This window comes from Branchiostoma lanceolatum, chromosome 9 (assembly GCF_035083965.1).
Source record: "Branchiostoma lanceolatum isolate klBraLanc5 chromosome 9, klBraLanc5.hap2, whole genome shotgun sequence".
Lineage (NCBI taxonomy): Eukaryota > Metazoa > Chordata > Leptocardii > Amphioxiformes > Branchiostomatidae > Branchiostoma > Branchiostoma lanceolatum.
Genome location: NC_089730.1, coordinates 21,827,968 through 21,846,638, shown reverse-complemented (window position 1 = coordinate 21,846,638; position 18,671 = coordinate 21,827,968). Strand labels below are relative to the sequence as shown.

Genomic DNA, 18,671 nt, shown 5'->3' with positions numbered 1-18,671 from the left:
AAAAAACCTCCATCATTCTGCCCCAAACCCAGACCACTGTCGCCTCTCCAGACCCTTTGATGTACATGTATAAGGTGAACCTATATAGTATTGTACAATTCTGTCCTATCCTCTTTTAACCACCAGCTAGACAGAAGCAGAAGACAGATTTCCTCTCCCATTTCTCTAAACACCTCCATCAGAAACCTGCCTGCCCCAGACCCGGACCACTGTCGCCTCTCCGGACCCTTTGATGTACATGTATAAGGTGAACCTATATAGTATTGTACAATTCTGTCCTATCCTCTTTTAACCACCAGCTAGACAGAAGCAGAAGACAGATTTCCTCTCCCATTTCTCTAAACACCTCCATCAGAAACCTGCCTGCCCCAGACCCGGACCACTGTCGCCTCTCCGGACCCTTTGATGTACATGTATAAGGTGAACCTATATAGTATTGTACAATTCTGTCCTATCCTCTTTTAACCACCAGCTAGACAGAAGCAGAAGACAGATTTCCTCTCCCATTTCTCTAAACACCTCCATCAGAAACCTGCCTGCCCCAGACCCGGACCACTGTCGCCTCTCCGGACCCTTTGATGTACATGTATAAGGTGAACCTATATAGTATTGTACAATTCTGTCCTATCCTCTTTTAACCACCAGCTAGACAGAAGCAGAAGACAGATTTCCTCTCCCATTTCTCTAAACACCTCCATCAGAAACCTGCCTGCCCCAGACCCGGACCACTGTCGCCTCTCCGGACCCTTTGATGTACATGTATAAGGTGAACCTATATAGTAATGCACAATTCTGTCCTATCCTCTTTTAACCACCAGCTAGACAGAAGCAGAAGACAGATTTCCTCTCCCATTTCTCTAAACACCTCCATCAGAAACCTGCCTGCCCCAGACCCGGACCACTGTCGCCTCTCCGGACCCTTTGATGTACATGTATAAGGTGAACCTATATAGTATTGTACAATTCTGTCCTATCCTCTTTTAACCACCAGCTAGACAGAAGCAGAAGACAGATTTCCTCTCCCATTTCTCTAAACACCTCCATCAGAAACCTGCCTGCCCCAGACCCGGACCACTGTCGCCTCTCCGGACCCTTTGATGTACATGTATAAGGTGAACCTATATAGTAATGCACAATTCTGTCCTATCCTCTTTTAACCACCAGCTAGACAGAAGCAGAAGACAGATTTCCTCTCCCATTTCTCTAAACACCTCCATCAGAAACCTGCCTGCCCCAGACCCGGACCACTGTCGCCTCTCCGGACCCTTTGATGTACATGTATAAGGTGAACCTATATAGTAATGCACAATTCTGTCCTATCCTCTTTTAACCACCAGCTAGACAGAAGCAGAAGACAGATTTCCTTTCCCATTTCTCTAAACACCTCTGTCAGAAACCTCTGTTTGCCCCAGACCCAGACCACTGTCCCCCCTCAGGACCCTTTGATCCCAGCCTCCCACAGAAGCCACACGTTTAGCGGAGATTAAGTTGTTTTATAGCGCATTACCACGGTAACCAGGAGTGAAAGGGCGCGACACCTCCAACGGAGTTCTGACCCGATAATGTCGGTTCCGCTCCGCAAAGGCGGTCATCAGACGGACGTTTAAACATGGTGTGCAGACCGCTCCATTGTAAGGCATGGGGTAGGGCAGATTGCCTGCGGGTCGGTCCATTGTAAGGGATGGGGCCATTTAGACACCCCTCCCTCCCTTACATCCTTCAGCTGCCTACTCTTATAGAAGTGATGTGGTTTCTTACAACCCTTCACTCTGGAATTTGAGTCATTATCCTGTTATATCTAAAGGGTACAATATTACAGGCCCCCTTTTTCAGTTGTTACTTTTATATCTTACATTTTGTTGTTACTTTGTAGCTTGGTTCTCTCCTTGTTTGGGCATCTTAATTTCCTTCATTTGTAACATTTCCAGTCATCTTTTAAGAGATATCCTGGCTATAAACTGTTGCATCACGGTTACATCTTGTATTTAGTGTCTTTTTGAATTTAAAGTTAACCATGCCTACTTTCACAACTGCATCTTGATATAAAATGGAATATTCCAACCTCCCCCCTCTTAAATCCATGATTGGAACAACCCTGGTCAGTAATAACAAAAGCACCTCTAACTACAGTAAGGTAACCATTATAGTAGGCCACAGACCAAGGAGGTTTCAATCAGACAAAACCTGCTCATACAGACCAACTGCACAGCTAGAGTCTTCTCTTAACGTCTGCTTCAACTCTACATCCTCCAGTACCTTTCAGGGCTAGAATGTGAGGAATTGTGCATGAGGAAAACCTGGTGTTTCTTTCAGGTATTGTGAAAATCTCTAGCCATTTTATGGAAAATGTCTTTGTTGTTTCTTATGTTGTCTGACAATTATGTGTAAAACTTTTCAACAGTTTCCTTTATGCTCCCCTGTCAAATTCACTTGACCAATGTATAGAAAAACATGGCATTCGCTAATTCTGAGAGACTGTGCACCAGTTGCGGTTACACAATCATCTACTGTTACTGTAACATGTGTTCCACAGTAACTGATCCGTACATGTATCTCATGTAGCCCTGCCTGTGTCATCACCAATGGAAGTTGACACAATGTATCCAAACAGTCAGCCTTGCAACTTTTCCATCAACCATGCCGGTTGTAAGTTACACGTCAGTTCAACTTTGCTACATGTGATTTCCTACATTCTCTTTAATTCCTGAGAAGATAAAAACATGAAGTTTATGCCCCAGAAGTCGGGACTGGGAGTCCTTGAGATATCAGACTTCCCCAGTGCGTGTTGTCAGACAGGACAGGGCAGGACACAAATGGACATGGAACAGCCAGATATAGACAACTGTCAATCATTCCTGACCTGTGAGGTCATCACCATGGTAACACAGACAGCCATGTGAGGAAAGCTTGACATGTTTAAAGTTACTTAAGGTAAGGTTTAACTGGACGATGTTCCTAAAACTAGAGATAAAGACTCGAACTCCCAGAGGGGGCTACAAAACCCTATGACACTGTTCCCCTGAATGTCAGATGTTTGATGTTATGATTGACAAGTTCATTGCCATGGCAACAGTTGGTTTGATTGACACCTTCTGGTGTATCCTGGGTATGTGTGAGCATGTCCAGCTGACACCCTAGTTAGGAGGGGGCCATGTCAGTCTGGTGGGCAGCACACACACTGGATAGGGCAGGCTGTAGCTAACACAGGGGCTGAGCTGGTAAACATTATACATGTACAGTTCCTTCAGGACAAATCTTAGCCAGAGAAAGCAGATGCAAGTTTGAAAAAGGCACCCAAGCTTCGGCTTGCAGTAAGGTAGGGTGACAAAATTAAGATTTTCTCAGATTTTGATTTATATACATAGTTTGGCTGATCAGCACACACAGCCAGGGCTGCCCAACTAGCCAACTGTGGCTATTATGAAGGGCTAGCCATGCTGACAAGGACAACTACAATGGCATGAGATTTCTTTGCTTTTCTTGATCTAGAGAACCGGCGCGTGGCAGTATTTTCATTGGCTCTGAGTCCAATTCAGGTCTTACATAATCTCATTAGCCTTAGACGTAGAGGAGCTCATTTACTGACTTAAATGAAGCCCTGGTAATGAGATATCAAATCAACAACTACAGAAGGCAAATTTCTGCTTCCACAGTATGTTTGCCCGCTTCAGTCCAAGATCTCATGGGTGGAAGTTCGTGACATCTATATTTAGCCGCTGAGTTTTGACTGACATGTTGATTGACAGGTGGGCGTGGCCCTGCCTTATCAAGTTAGTGTTGATGCCAGCTGACACCACGGGGTAATCCCGGCTGCAGCCCGGGCATAGCGGGTAACCCACAGCCATGACAGGGCAGAGCCATCCAGACCTTTTTCGTTTTCATTTCAAGGCATCCTAATTTTAGGTGAAGCATGATGCTTTTTCAGGTAGCTAGTGGTACAGTAGTGCAATGCGGCCTCGCCACGGTTCGATTTTTTTTTTGCCAAGCACACCAGGTCACCCCTACTCTTCTCGATAAGTGTTTTAGAGTACGTTTAAGCTCTTACAAGCTGTGATAATAAAGCAGAAGTACAATATATTGCAGAGATATAAGAATGACATTGTGATATCTTACTACAACTATAATGGCTAATGTATGTATGGGTTTAACGTCTTCTAGCACCTGAAGACAGTTGTTAGTGTAAGAACAGACAGAGACTATAATACATGGTTTATCTATTTACATAAGGAATAAAAAAATTTCTGTGCTATTCAATTTGTTGGTTCTAGGATTAAAAAAGAATATGCTGGCCTGGAAAGTCAACAATGAAAACAGTTGATACTTTAACCTGGTGGTGTGCTTCGCTGGTTGTACTGGCTATACAGAATGCAGATACAATTACAGAACCTGACATAGCAGGTAGCCCATGGCCAGGACAGGACAGATCCATCAAGACCTTTATGGTACATCTAAGCTCTTGCCAGCTATATGACAGATAAGGCACAGTTAGACTTAATCCATACCAGTTTTATTTCATGGTTGTTGGATTTTAAAAAGCATTATCCCAAGTGCCTGAAAGTTTGATGCGTAGACCTCCCTTCCTGTTGAGGGTGGGATTGTACATTCTCTCATACATTGCTTCTTTACCTTCAAGTTGGTACACACAGTTTCAGGGAGTGGATGTAGCCCAAAGCCGAGTTTTAGTGCCTCCATCCCTTTTAATAGACTCCCAGTACATGATTGTGGTTACAATACAGCCACCCTCATTGTCCCCTAGAGGGGTGATCCATAATGGGGAAGTCTATAGATATTGTACAGTGACAGCAGAGTTCATTGTGAAGGAACCACAGCGTTCATCTGTGATGCATTTTCCCCACACTGAAAAAGTTGGTTTCTTGTCAGAGAAAAGTTATGTAAGCAGTATTGTATATTACTTATTATTAGTTCTGTATGATGACTATGTAATACAAAATAAATCATAACCACCAGTACTGGATATATTTTCTTCAGACGTTTCAAAAATTAGAAAAAAAAATTACAAACACAACAATTATGGGACTAATACATTGTATATTAGTCATTATGTTCAGCATGAATGAAGTAACAAAACTCCTGACACACACACATGTACATACACAGTGTACCGAATACCCCTTCCATGGACCCTTCCCTTCATAACTTGTACAGAAACACTTTATAAAAGTCTCCCTATGACAACTTACAGTAACTAGTGTGTTCCTGTAAAAGCTTACACTACTGTCATGTTCTTCAGTTTGAATGACATTACAGGATTTCCTACATACTGAATACCCCCTTAATGGGAGTCTTCCTTTCATTATCTAAAGAAACAATTTTATCGGTTTATAAAAGTCGCCATATTATTATAGTAAATAGTGTGTTCCTGCAAAAAAACTGTTTTGTTATTATGAACAACTTCCTCCATACTGAATACACCCTCCGTGGGACCCTTCCCTTCATCACCTACAGAAACACTTTGATTATTACCATTTTTTAGTTGATAAAAGTCTTGCAGCTATAGAAAATTGTGGCTTGTCCGTCCCCCTTTCCCATCTCACCTAACACTCACTTCCTTCAGTTTGAATAACGTTACAAAACTTCCAAAATACACAATGTACTGAATACCCCCCTCCATGGGACTCCCCTTCATTACGAAAAGAAACACTTTAATTTTGTAATTCAGTTTATACAAGTCTCCCAGCTGTACAAGATTGTTGCTTGTCCGTCTCCCTTCTACAGCTTACGTTTCACCACTTCCTCAGATTGAATAACGTTACAGGATTTCCTCCATACTGAATATTCCTCCGTGGTACTTTTCCCTTCATTAACTACAGAAGCACTTTAATCATTAGAAATTTATTTATAATCAAAAGTCTCCCAGCTGCACAAGATTGTCGCTTGTCGGTCCCCCTTGTCGGTCCCCTTACCTTAAACCCATTTCCTTCAGCTTGAATAACGTTACAGGATTTCCTTCATACTGAATACCCCCTCCATGAGACCCTTCCCTTAATTACCTGCAGAAACACTTTATTGAATATCAGTTTATACAAGAAGGCTTGCATGCCACTTTTCCGTAAGGCATAGACAAGCTACTTTGATTTCTCATAATTTGTAGGGAAAGCCGTCTCAGTCACGTAATTCGTAACGAGGCGACAAAATTTTTCGCACTTGCCTTCCTTGATTTTAGCGTAATACGTAGGGTTTTTCTCAATTTAGCATATAGCCCTTGTCAGAACCCCCCATGCAGACCCTTATACAAGTCTCCCAGCTGTACAAGATTGTGGCTTGTCCGTCTCCCTTTCACATCTCACCTAACACCCGCTTCCTTCAGGTTGAATAACGTTACAAAACCTCCCCAGACTGAATGCCCCCCTCCCGGGGAGTGACCATTGTTGATTTCCGGGTCACCCTGCATGAGCGGGCTTCAATACCAGGTCCCCTCTCTTACAAACTTTAATAACACGGCCCTGCCTTTCCATAGCGGAGCACAGATGGTGGCAGTGTACTCCATACAACACCGTAACCGAGCGGTGACTCCGTAGTAACCACCGTAACGGAGCCGTGTCACCGTATCGGAACTACGGCTGTCAGTGCTTCACACCTTATTGAAAGGGAAGTGAACTGTAGAAGGCTGGGAGGCACACGGTGGCTGGGTTTGTACAGTAGTGGTAGGAAAGGGTTTCTTCTGAGGCAGTCAGACTGTGAACAGGAGAGTGAGAAGGTTTTATTCTATGGTTGTCCACGGGAGTGTTAGGAGAGTATTCTATGGCAGTGCGACTGTGTAAATTAGTAAGGAGACAGTTCGACTGAGGAGGAATATTTCGGCAAAAGCTTCAATCCCTGGAACTGGATACACAAGGTTAGACAGACATTTTAAAGAATCTAAGTTTGCCAAGATTCTTATTAAGACTTAGTATTAGTGAGTAACCATCTCAGCTGACATGGGACAATGATAAGTTTTTGTGGGGGGGAATAGCTTGGCAGCTTGGCACTTTTGACAGACCTGAACAAATGAAAGGTTTTCAAACATCTGTATTAAGACTCTACCATGTCTTAGACTATTGTGCAGGTGTTTAAGTCATCTGTACAGGTAAACCAAGTCACCAGATGTTCTAATGCCCTGTTCAGGTGTTCTAGTGCCCAGACCAGGCTAGGTAGCCTTCAAGAAGTACTGATAGCTTGTCTATAGTTACCTGAATATTTCCCACAGATAACACGTATCCCATAGCAACCAGGTATGGCACAACGTCTCAGTACTATCTTAAGTGTCTCCTGGTTCCTTCAAGACGTTTATACTGCCCACCCGAAGTCCTGTACCTGTGCACACCTGAGTGTTTCTACAGGAACTGAGACGTGCTGTACTGTACGTAAAACAAACACGTCATGAGTCTTTGTGGCTTTAGTTTAGACCAGACTTTATAGTTTATATTGTTACTTTAGAAGGTTGACTTAGGGAGCCTTTTCTTCTCCGGGATTGCTTTCTTACGACTGCAGTGTCTGCACAGTATTCAGAGTAAACTTGTTCTTAGTTCTCAGGATGTTTGGCTTCTTCAGTTTGTGTAGAAGTCTGCAGGTTTCGAGTGTCAAGGCAGACAACTGGCCCTGGAAACTTTGGATCTACTGCTGGCTCTTAGGTTAAGACACTGACTTTTTAGCATCAACGTTATTTTTTTCTGTTCTTTTCCTGTGTCTAAGGGTAAAGAATCATGTGTTTCTTACATTTGTACAACATGTAAGCTTACATGTACATATTCATGTCTATGGGATGATATGTGTCCGTACTTGCTCACAGTAGCGATGTCTCATTTCTGTCACTCTAGACAATCGACCTTTGGTTTATGTTGTTTGTTTTAAGTCAGAGCAGCTTCTGAACGGAGATAAAACATCCCAGACAAACACAGCTATCTCTGACAACCTGCACTTCTACTGGACAGGTTTATAACTGAGTCAGATGTCTGAATACTCCATGTAGCTCTCTCGGCCCCTCTATAGCAGCTGCAGCCTACAGGTACTTAAATTTTATCTGAAGCTTTTAGGAAATCCTCGGTAACATCCTTCCAACTACTTTGACCCTGAGAGTATTATCCCCTAGAAGACGATTGATTGATCACTCAACAAATATTCTGACATGTTTCTTTTCATTGCTGTTGCTGGATCTGATTGAAGCCTAACCAGCTACCCTTATCTACTCATCATTCTGTCACAAACTGGTATTTCTGACCAGCCAAACTCTAGATCATGGTGATTTTTGTTCCAGCTAACATGCAGCTCTGACTGAATAGACTCCCACAAAGAAACAGTTAGGATATTGTGGTACATGTAGCAACCTATTTTCTGGCTCTTTGAGAAACACTGTCAGTTATTCAGTATTTTGGGACCCAAGCACTAGTTATCTTTGACAAGCCAAACTTCTGACCATTGTGATTTTTGTTCCAGCTACCAACTATAATTGAGGAGACCCCCAGAAAGAAACAAGCCCAACTACAATGGTTCTACTGAGTTGTATCATGCCTCTAGTTCTACACAAACATATCTTTTATGTCTTTTACTTAACCTAGAGACACTTCTGACCATTGTGCTATTTGTTCCAGCTAACAACTATCATTGAGGAGACCTCCGGAAAGAAACAAGCTTATCTACAATGGTTCTACTGAGTTGTATCATGCCTCTAGTTCTACACAAACATATCTTTTATGTCTTTTACTTAAACTAGACACTTCTGACCATTGTGCTATTTGTTCCAGCTAACAACTATAATGGAGGAGACCCCCCAGAAGAAACCAGCCCAGCTACGATGGTTCTACTGAGTTGTATCATGCCTCTCTAGTTCTACCACAAAACACATTTTTTGTGTTTTTTACTTGAACCTTTTACTAGAGACACTTCTGACCAATGATTGTGACTTTTGTTCCAGCTCCCAGCTATAATTGAGGAGATCCCCCAGAAGAAACCAGCCGAGCTACGATGGCTCTACTGAGCTCCCTCCTGCCCCTGGTCTTCGTGACGTCGCTGTGCGGACTGGCGGCAGCGGCAAGCGAGGACGGGCTGTGTTCGTGCACGCAGGGGGACCAGCCCACTGACCCATCCAGCGGGGGGAACCAGGTTAGTTTTATGATTTTTTTTCATTTGCGAAATCATGCCCAAAGACCAATTATTGCATGACAATCTCAAAGTAAGAGTAAAGTAATGGAGTACATAAAACTAATGTCTAATCAACAATAAGGGATTAATTAACTGTCCCATATTCTGAATACTGAGTGGGTTTTGTGATTTTAGGAGAAACGTAGCCTTTTGCTGATCTCCTAAATGCTCAGTAAAATTGTGGCAACTTTTTGAAATAATCTGTTTCATGCAGTTTCATAATGAGTGCACTGACTAATGAAATGTACCTCACTTTCTACTGCATGCATTGAGCAGGTCTACACCATCGTGATACCGAACACCAACCCTGGGGGGGAGTCCACATGTGTCACGGCTGACATCGCCGCTTCCACCGCCGAGAAGATCCAGACCCGGATCATCCTCCTCGAGAACAAAATTCTGAAGGAAACCCTGCTGAATAAGGAGCAAGACGCCGCCTTGGCCAGACTAGAGAAGGAGAGAAGACTCGAAGTTAACGCAACAAAGACAGACATGCTGTCAGATGACAACGTTAAGAGCAAACTTGCAGACGCGAAAACCTCAGGGAGCATACAGACGGAGTTTAAGGCGTATCTCGAGGACGATCGCGCGAGTTATCTCAGCGGAGCGGCGCCTGCATACGTCATGGACGTGCCGAAACCCTCCCACCACCACAGGAAGGACACGACCTTGCACCACAAGGACGCGCCCTTGAACCACCAGGTGATGGAGCGGCTGGAGGCCCAGGAGAAACGTCTATCAGAGACCCAGAAACGGCTGTCGGAGACCCAGGAAACCAACAAGGATCAGGAGGAGAAGTTTGTGGAGATTTTCCGGCGGAACAATAACCTTTCGGTGGAGATGGCAAGGTCGAAGCTGGGCAGTGCCAAGGTCACGGCGACCTTGGAGAAGCTGCAGCAGTCGAACAAGAACCTGACCCAGCAGCTGGGGTCGGCACAGGAGGAGAACAGGCTCCACAAGGTCAAACTGCAGGAGACTTGGGAGGTACGTGGGGCATTCTTACTGAAAAAAAAAGAGCTATAAAGCTCATTGCAAGGCCATAGGGACCACTTCTGGGCACTGAACTAACGCTCACTGAAGCATCTGTTTCTCCCTAAGTCAGACACATCAAGACTTAGACAAACTCGACTGACTGACCCAATAGAAGCAGGGGTTACCAATTCTTCAAGTTGTTTCCAAAGAGTTATAGTGTTGAGAACTTGAGACCAGGTAATTGTTTGATAAAATGATCCCATTGCATCAAATTTTCTTCAACCAGAAAAGGTTGCTCAGAAGCCAAAACTGTGAGAAACTTGATCTGCATTCCCATCTAAGAGAATCTTTTTCTGTCTCATTTCTGTAAACTATTGCTTTGGCCCTCCACACCCAGAAATGCACAAAAAGAAAGGGACTTAACCTTCTTCTCTCTGCTGCCTAACTTTGCAACAATTGGAAATGGAGTACCAAACTTGGGCTACTTCAGTGTGCTAAAGGTTAAAGAATAATATAATGTCACCTCAGATTTCAAACACTGCCACCGATAATCCTAACACAATGCCCCCCCCGCCCCCCAGGTGCTGGTGGAGTACAAGTCGTCCTTTAACCAGCTGGTGGGGCAGTTCCAACAACTCGCCAAGGTCAACACGCACCTTGAGACAACGGTCAGGAACCTGTCCCAGACCCTGCAGCACCTGCAGCAGGTGAGTACACACCTGTACACCTGTACATACCTGTGCATAAAGCTGGTGTGTTACGCCTAATGGCGGTTATACCTGCTATATAGATACAGATAAACACACACGGAGAAAATGGCCAGAAACCTGTCTTAGACCCATCAACTGATCTTTCACCTATCAGAGCCGGCGGCACGAAATTTTGAATGGGGGGGCGAGATAACTTGAGATGAAATATCACTAAGACGAGCGCCGAAGAAATTTTGAAATCTAGACCCTCTGAAATGCTATTTCCTGCATTCTGAGGGGCAAATTTTGCTGGAAGAGTAAGCTAAGTTTAATGCCATCTCTATTGGTAAAAAAAAATGCAGAAGGTTTTCAGCTTGATTTTGGGGGAACGGCGCCCTCCCGACATATTTTTTCGCCAGAGGCACAGCATGCTCCCACAGGAAAATTAAAGATTCTTGACCCATTGAAACGCTATTTCCTGAATTCTGAGGGGCAAATTTAATGGTAGAGTAATCTAAGTTTAATGACATCTCTATATAATGAAAAAAAATACAGAAGGGTTTCAGCTTGAGTTTTGTTGGACGACGCCCTCCCGACATATGATTTTTCCGCCAGAGCGTGACATTGAAAACTTTAAAATTTTGACCCATTGAAACGCTGTTTCCTGCATTTTGAGGGGCAAATTTTGCTTGACAAAGAAAGCTAAAAAGGTTAATGACATCTCTATATGGGAAAAAATACAGACGGGTTTCAGTTTGAGTTTTGGGGTGCGATGCCCTCGAGCAACATATTTTTCACCGGCGGCAACGTTCTCCTCCGGGAAAATTTTGAAATCTTGACGCCCTGAAATGCTTTTTCCTGAATTTTGAGAGGCAACTTTTGCTGATAGATTGAACAAATACAGAAGGGTTTCAGCATGAGTTTCAGCAGGAGGGCGACGCCGTCCCGCCATCTACGCCGGCGGCACAACAATCCTAGGGCGCAACAATCCTAGTGTGTTAACGTACGTCGGAGAAAATTTTGAAATCTTGACCCACTGAAACACTATTTCCTGCATTTTGAGAGACAAATTTTGATGGTAGAGTAAGCTAAGTTAACAAAATCTCTGTCAGTGAAAAGATTCACAAGGGTTTCAGCTTGATTTTGGGGGGGGCGACGCCCCCCCAACATATTTTTCGGGGGGGCAGCCGCCCCCCTTGCCCCCCCTGTGCCGCCGCCACTGCCTATGACCTACAACTTTTGTTGCTGATCCTTCACCTATGACCTGTCACCTTGCTACTGATCTTTAACCTTTGATCTATCACCTTTACTACAGACCAATAACCACCAGCAGACGAAGCTCGCCTCCATGGAGCAGGCTGTGAACAACTGCACCAGGCGCTGCCAGGCTGCACCGCAGGGCAGGACCCAGCAGGGGGCGCCGGTGTACAGGGGCAGCCAGGCTGCACCGCTGGGCAGGAGCAGCCAGGGGGCGCCACTACACAGGGGCAGCCAGGCTGCACCGCTGTACAGGAACAGCCAGGGGGAGCCGCTGCACAGGAGCCAGCCCAGTGTGAGCCCGTACGAGACGGCGGGGGCCGGGTACCCGTACCACATGCTGGAGAAGGGCATCCAGCTGAAACAGGCTCCACAGTCAGTAGATTTATTTCCAATTTCTCTCTTTTACCAGGGGGATACGCTGCCTCAGGTCTGTAACAGTTTTCAGGTGACGTCAGAAAGGACAACATTTCTTAATCCTAGAACTCCCGTTACTTGAATGTTTGGGAGAAAAGCATGAGACTGTCTACAATTTGTGTATCTTGTAGTCTGTAGGCTGTTGTCAGCAGAGAAAGCCTGGGAAATTCATGTGTTCTGTTGAGATATATTTGTTTTAGTAATTTACTATCTGTGTGTCATAATGTAAAACCAATAGGAGGCTTACAACCTGAGACTCAGACTGCAGTATGAGTATCTTGTATCCTGCAGGCTTCTGTCAGCAATGAAAGCCCAGGAGAGTCGTGTGTACTGTATACTATTACATATGTTTGCTTTGCTGTTTGTGTGTCAAACATGTGGAAAAGCCAAGAGGACTGCAAAGGGACTGACAATCATTTGTGTATCTTGTATTTTTTAGGCTTCTGTCAGCAGAGAAAGCCTGGGAGATCCTTGTGTACTGTACAGATATGTTTGCTTTGCTGTTTGTGTGCACCAGGCTGACAATGATTTGTATATCATGTACCCTGCAGGCTGCTGTCAGCAGAGAAAGCATGGGAGATCCACGACCAGCAGGGCAGCAAGGGCAGCGCCGCGCAGGACACACCGGGGTACGCCGCCGCACAACACCAGGAGCCAAACTACCTCTACAGCAGCAGCAGTTACGGGGGCTCTGCTAAAGGGAACGCTTACGGAAACAGCTACGGGAGTGGTGGTACAGGGAACACGTATCAAAACACTGGCGGTAGCTATGGAAACACTGGTACAGGTGGTAGCTTTGGAAACGTTGGTACGGGTAACACCTACAGAAGCGGAGGCACAGCAAACTCCTACAGATCCTACGGTACGGGGAACACCCTAGGGAATACCGGTACAGGGACAGCCTACGGAAGTGGTGGTACAGGGAACACCTACGGAAGTGGCGGTACAGGAAACACCTACGGAAGTAACGGAGTAGGGAGTACCTATGTCGGCAGTAGTACAAGTAACGCCTACGGGAGCGCCGGCAGTACCTACCAGGGCGGCGGCGGTAGCGTTTACAGAAGCGGTGAGAGTCTTGGTTCTGGTAGCGTTTATCGCAGCGGCGACTCTGTGAGCCCGTACCGCAGCGGTCGGAGCGGCAGCACGGCGGCCTTCACCCAATCAGAGGCCAGCTGGCTGTACCAGAGCGACGGGTCGACCCAGGACCAGCTGTCCACCTACCCACGCACCTCCGACCCAACCTACGACCCAGAACAACCCGCGAAACAACCCACGTTCGATCCCGACCAGCATGGTTACCAGGCCGACGCCCCCGCTCAGGAACCCGCCAAACTCCTTTCTCCAGAACCCGCAAAACTAGTCGCCCCCGAGCCAGCAAAACTCGTTGCCAGGCAACCGCTTACGTTCGCTAACCCGCAAGGCCCGAACACGAACGACGCTACACCCATGAAAGAGTACGAGCAGGAGTACCTGGCGCAGTACAAGGAGGCCCAGTACAGGGAACCCGACACCGCCTACGGAGACTCGTCCTACGAACAGCTCTCGGACCTCATGAAGGTGACCAACCTTTTTTTTTTTAAATTCTTAATATTACTTTTTTTTATGTATTGCATGAAATTTACATACAAGGATGAGTAAGACACTATCAATTAATGGTAACATTTTTAGCAGTAATGGTGCTGCAGCATTATATAAAGACACCCACTTCCTGAAAGTAGTAAGTGTGGTAATGTCCATGGACAGCTGGTCAGTCGTCCCTTAAGGCCTTACAAATGACTGCTTATGGAACCGATTGATTAAAGAAAGAAGGGAAGACTGAGGAGGATCACTAACATCTGTTATGGCATTGAGAAATTCACAAAATGAGATCTACGAATTTTTGTTATTCAGGTGACCAACTTGCCGCGGGACTGTGCGGACTGGTTTGTAACCGGACACCTGAAATCCGATATCTACATGGTGGAGCCGACGGACTGGCAGAGCTTCCCGGTGTCATGTGACATGGCCACGGCCGGGGGCGGCTGGACAGTGCTACAGGTAAACCCGCAGTTTGTTTGTTTCTTTATTCACAAGAAACTGTTTAAAAGAATACCCTGGCAGCAAAAGGCCCCAAAGAGAGCCCAGTCTAACCATGGTAGACTGGATGCCAGGTTAATTAATAATATAATTTTGTATATTAAAAGTAATTCTAATCGAATCCAGGAGTTTGAGTCGTAAGAACAGTTCACACCAAAAAGATTTAAGATTACATGTACTACAGCTCTGGTGATCATAAAAACAAATCTCCTCAGCCAAACTGAAAGAAAACTTCCAAGTTAGTGCTCTGTGTGTTGTTTAGTTGCCTGTGACTGTGATCTGAATATATTTTTTGTTGGTTGGGAAGGAAAGGTTCACAGAAAAGTTTAGTCAAAACTCCTGGATTTGATTACATTCTACTCGAATCGAAAACTTTTAATTTGTGACACTTATTCTCTATTTAGCGGCGTACTGACGGCAGGGTGAACTTCAACCGTAACTGGTCGGACTACGCCCGCGGGTTCGGCACGATCAGCGGCGAGCACTGGCTGGGACTCGACAACCTGTACTACCTCACCCGGCAACGGAACTATCGCCTCCGCATCGACCTCACCGACTGGACGGGCCGCACCGTCCACGCCGAGTACGACCAGTTCTACATCGACGGCGCCGACGAGAAGTACCGCCTGCACGTCTCTGGTTACCGCGGCAACGCCAACGACTCCATGGTGTACCACGACGGACAGGTACCCACCCATCCCGTACTCTAGATCTGTCAAACTCGCAAACACGCAGAGCTTAAAGCTAGTCACTGCTAAGCTAGTCACTGCTAGATGGCAAACTTGCTAAAAACATGCAAATTTAAAGCTAGTCACTGCTAGACGGCAAACTTAAAGCTTAAGTCACTGCTAAACATGCAAATTTAAAGCTAGTCACTGCTAGACATGGAAAGTTAAAGCTAGTCTCTGCTAGACGTGCAAACTTAAAGCTAGTCACTCCATGGTGTACCATAAACGTACGGCCAGGTACTGTAAAGCCATTTGATATTGCGGTTGGTAATTTTGAAGATGGGAAGACCTGATCTTCGAATTTTGAGCTGGGGGTCACCAAAACGACTGGTGGGTCTACACCGAGAGCAGACCAGCCTGGCGAGCCCTTTGCATGTCTGCAGCCGCCATGCATCAGACACTGATGCCTGAGAACGATTGATTGTATTGTAATTTTAGCAGTAGGTAGGAAATGGAGTGTTTACGCTGGTTTTACATTTTATTGTAAGTTTGCGTTTGAAGCAATTGTAGCACTACAATCACATTATGGAACACTGGTGGTGGTAAACCAAGATAGCTGCGTATCTACCATAATAGGTGAATCATAATACTTTTCGCGGTGGTTTTAAGTTCATGCTGAAGAGTTTACCACGAAACTTCAAAGCAATTATAAGTCACTGCTAGACGTGCAAACAGTTCAGCCAACAGGCTGCAAAATGTTTTTATGAAGCTTTTGTGCAATAAAAACAAATATTCAGGAGTTCAGCATGCGAGATTGTGACAACGATCGCAGCGGGCGCCACTGCGCCGAAACAGTATGGAAGTTAAACACATTCCACTGCCAATAGACGAGCCCCCTGATGTAGTGATTGCACCACAGTGTGGCCCGGGGCTACCAAAATGGAGATGGGCTCTGCCATATACACCTTATGGCATGAGGGGACTTTAACTTTTTAACTTTTTTTTTTAAAACACTCATTCAGGCGTTCAGCACGCAAGACCGAGACAACGACCGTAGCGGGGGCCACTGCGCCCAGCAGTATTGAACTTAAACACAGTCCACTGCCAATAGATGAGCCCCCTGCTGTAGTCATTGCATCTCAGTGTGGCCCAGGGCTATGAAACGGAGATACACCAGTTCTTATTATGGTATGGGAGGACTTTAACTTTTTTTTCTTTTTAAACTGATTCAGGCGTTCAGCACGCGAGACCGAGACAACGATCGGAGCGGGGGCCATTGCGCGGATCAGTGCAGCAGCGGGTGGTGGTTCAACAACTGCCACTTCTCCAACCTGAACGGGGTGTACCACCAGGGGGGGCCCTACAACCACACCTTCCGCACGGGGATAGAGTGGTACCACTGGAAGGGCAAGAGCTACTCGCTCAAGGGCGTGGAGATGAAGGTCAGGCCCTCGGACTTTTGATGACGACCTTGGGATGGCACGTTCTTGTCTCATGTTTGTTTGTCGTTCGTACACGTTCCCGGAATCAGCACACATGTAAATTTAGCAATTTTTCTGTCAGACATTTTTAGCTTGCGACCTTGAAAAGTTAAAGGTCGGGATTTCGCTTTGTATCAGTCATACACGTTCCCAGAATCAGCACACAGTCATGAAAATTTTGCCTTTTTTTCTGTGAAACGTTACTAACAACGTTTTTTAGCTTGTGACATTGAAAAGCTCAAGGTCAGAGTGTTGGACATTTCATGACCTTTGGGATGTCACACTTTTGTTTGTGTCCATCATTCATACATGTACATGTAACTGGAAACCGCAACCGTGTTCCCATTGTCAAACAATGCTAGTAATCAGAGTATTACACTCCTACCTTGCCTGCCTGTAACGCCTTTCTTCTGTCAAACCTTGCTGGACAGTGAACATGTGTGCCTTGAACAACTACTTGTGACAGCCAGTGGAAAGTACATATTTAAGATGATTGAATTTCTCAGTTGGCACCAAAAACCTCACGAAAATTTTCAAGCACTACTTCGGAATCCGTGTTGCTAGCACCGACTACGGAACACTGAATCAAAAACATGCATAGTTTGATTTCCTAGAAACAGAGCAGTTTACCACCGGCACTACCATCATGTTGTGATTCAATATCAAGTTCCATTTTGCGCCTGTGATACAGAGAACCCATTCCATTCTCAGGGATGCAGCATTATCATAACAACCAAATAAAAGTCACCCCACAATCATGCAAGAACAATGCTCTGTCATGAAAAACATCTTGTCTATATCTTATATGTCAGATTGCAAAGTCATTTCTATGTGTCTCATGTATCCACAAATTTAACACCTTATGCAAAACTGTATTTTTACAGACTAGTTTAACTTACAGTTTTTGTAATATATTGACATTTATATCCAATCTCCAAGCAGATGCAAGGATCCAGATCATTCTCTGTGTTTTTGCAACATTCAGTAAAGACTGTTATCCTCCTTGTAGAAAAAAAGTGTCGCAAAAACAGGAATAAAACACAGAGAATAAGTCGGATCCTTACATCTGCTTGAAGATGAAAAGGCTCAAGTAAGATAGTATCATGACTTACAAATGTATGTACTTTGACTGAGTTACATGTAAGTTAAGAAGACAGAGAGTTGAGAAGAAGGATTCTATTGTGGAAAAACATATCCTTGAACTTCAAGTTGAAGTGTCCCATGTTTGTCATTGAGAGTCATAATTAGTATTTATGCAAATTAGATATGCAAATTAGCCCAGGTCATCACCCTGATTTGTAAATATTGCCTTTATTCATTATATAATGTTCGTTAGTCTTAATTAGTCTCATCTTCACAAGGCTCTGTAAGAGTTATCAGATTTTTGCATTTTTATCACTTCATGTATTTCTAAGCTAAGCATTGTCAAAATTATATTCAACTACACATGGTGCTACAGAAATACTTATACCTCTTATATAGATGGTTTGTTTCTTGGTTACTTTGTATAGCTAGTTTTTATTGTGTATTTTTGGACCCAGAATAAAATTATCTCTTCTCTATGTTGCCTTCGCTTCCATTATTTTATAGAACATACACGTATGTATTTCATCATTATCAAATTGTAGCATGTGACTGTGAAGCAAATTTCCTGTTATAATTGTATTACCCAGAAACATCTACAAGACAAACCTTACTGTCTGAAGACCAAGCAGAAGGAAATGTCAACAGCCCTGAGTACAGCTACATAAAATTTGTACATTGTCTAACTACATCTGAAGACACTTGGTATTATCTGTTATTATAGTGACAACTTCTAACTATGTTCATCAGACAATCAAATCAAAATAACACCAGAGGCAACCAACAATCTCCAAGACTCAAGCTTCAAACACACAACTGTCTCATAGTCAGGTCAAGGCATGGGACAAAGGTCAAAGTCACAGCAACTGCATACTGGACACATAATATTC

At 44.6% G+C, this 18,671-nt stretch overlaps 2 protein-coding genes across 2 annotated transcripts in view; one reads left to right on the top strand and one right to left on the bottom strand.

Moving 5' to 3' along the window:
* LOC136442123 (kinesin-associated protein 3-like) overlaps positions 1-18,671 on the bottom strand; it is a 111,537-nt gene that overhangs the window by 70,975 nt on the left and 21,891 nt on the right. The window lies entirely within an intron of this gene.
* Positions 8,934-16,680, top strand: LOC136441929 (uncharacterized). The gene is made up of 9 exons (XM_066438491.1): positions 8,934-9,099; positions 9,415-10,122; positions 10,692-10,817; positions 12,115-12,431; positions 13,025-14,039; positions 14,373-14,510; positions 14,954-15,235; positions 16,240-16,295; positions 16,458-16,680. Exons 1-9 carry the CDS (start codon positions 8,962-8,964, stop codon positions 16,678-16,680), a joined length of 3,003 nt encoding a protein of 1,000 aa, XP_066294588.1. The 5' UTR covers positions 8,934-8,961.

What these genes read in the sequence shown, in the direction of transcription:
- LOC136441929 (XM_066438491.1), top strand. Translation starts at nt 8,962, where the DNA reads ATGGCTCTACTGAGCTCCCTCCTGCCCCTGGTCTTCGTGACGTCGCTG. An exon ending in ACCTCATGAAGGTGACCAAC is followed by an intron (nt 14,040 to 14,372) that starts CTTTTTTTTTTT and finishes CAGGTGACCAAC; the next exon opens with TTGCCGCGGGACTGTGCGGA. An exon ending in TGGTGTACCACGACGGACAG is followed by an intron (nt 15,236 to 16,239) that starts GTACCCACCCAT and finishes ACACTCATTCAG; the next exon opens with GCGTTCAGCACGCAAGACCG.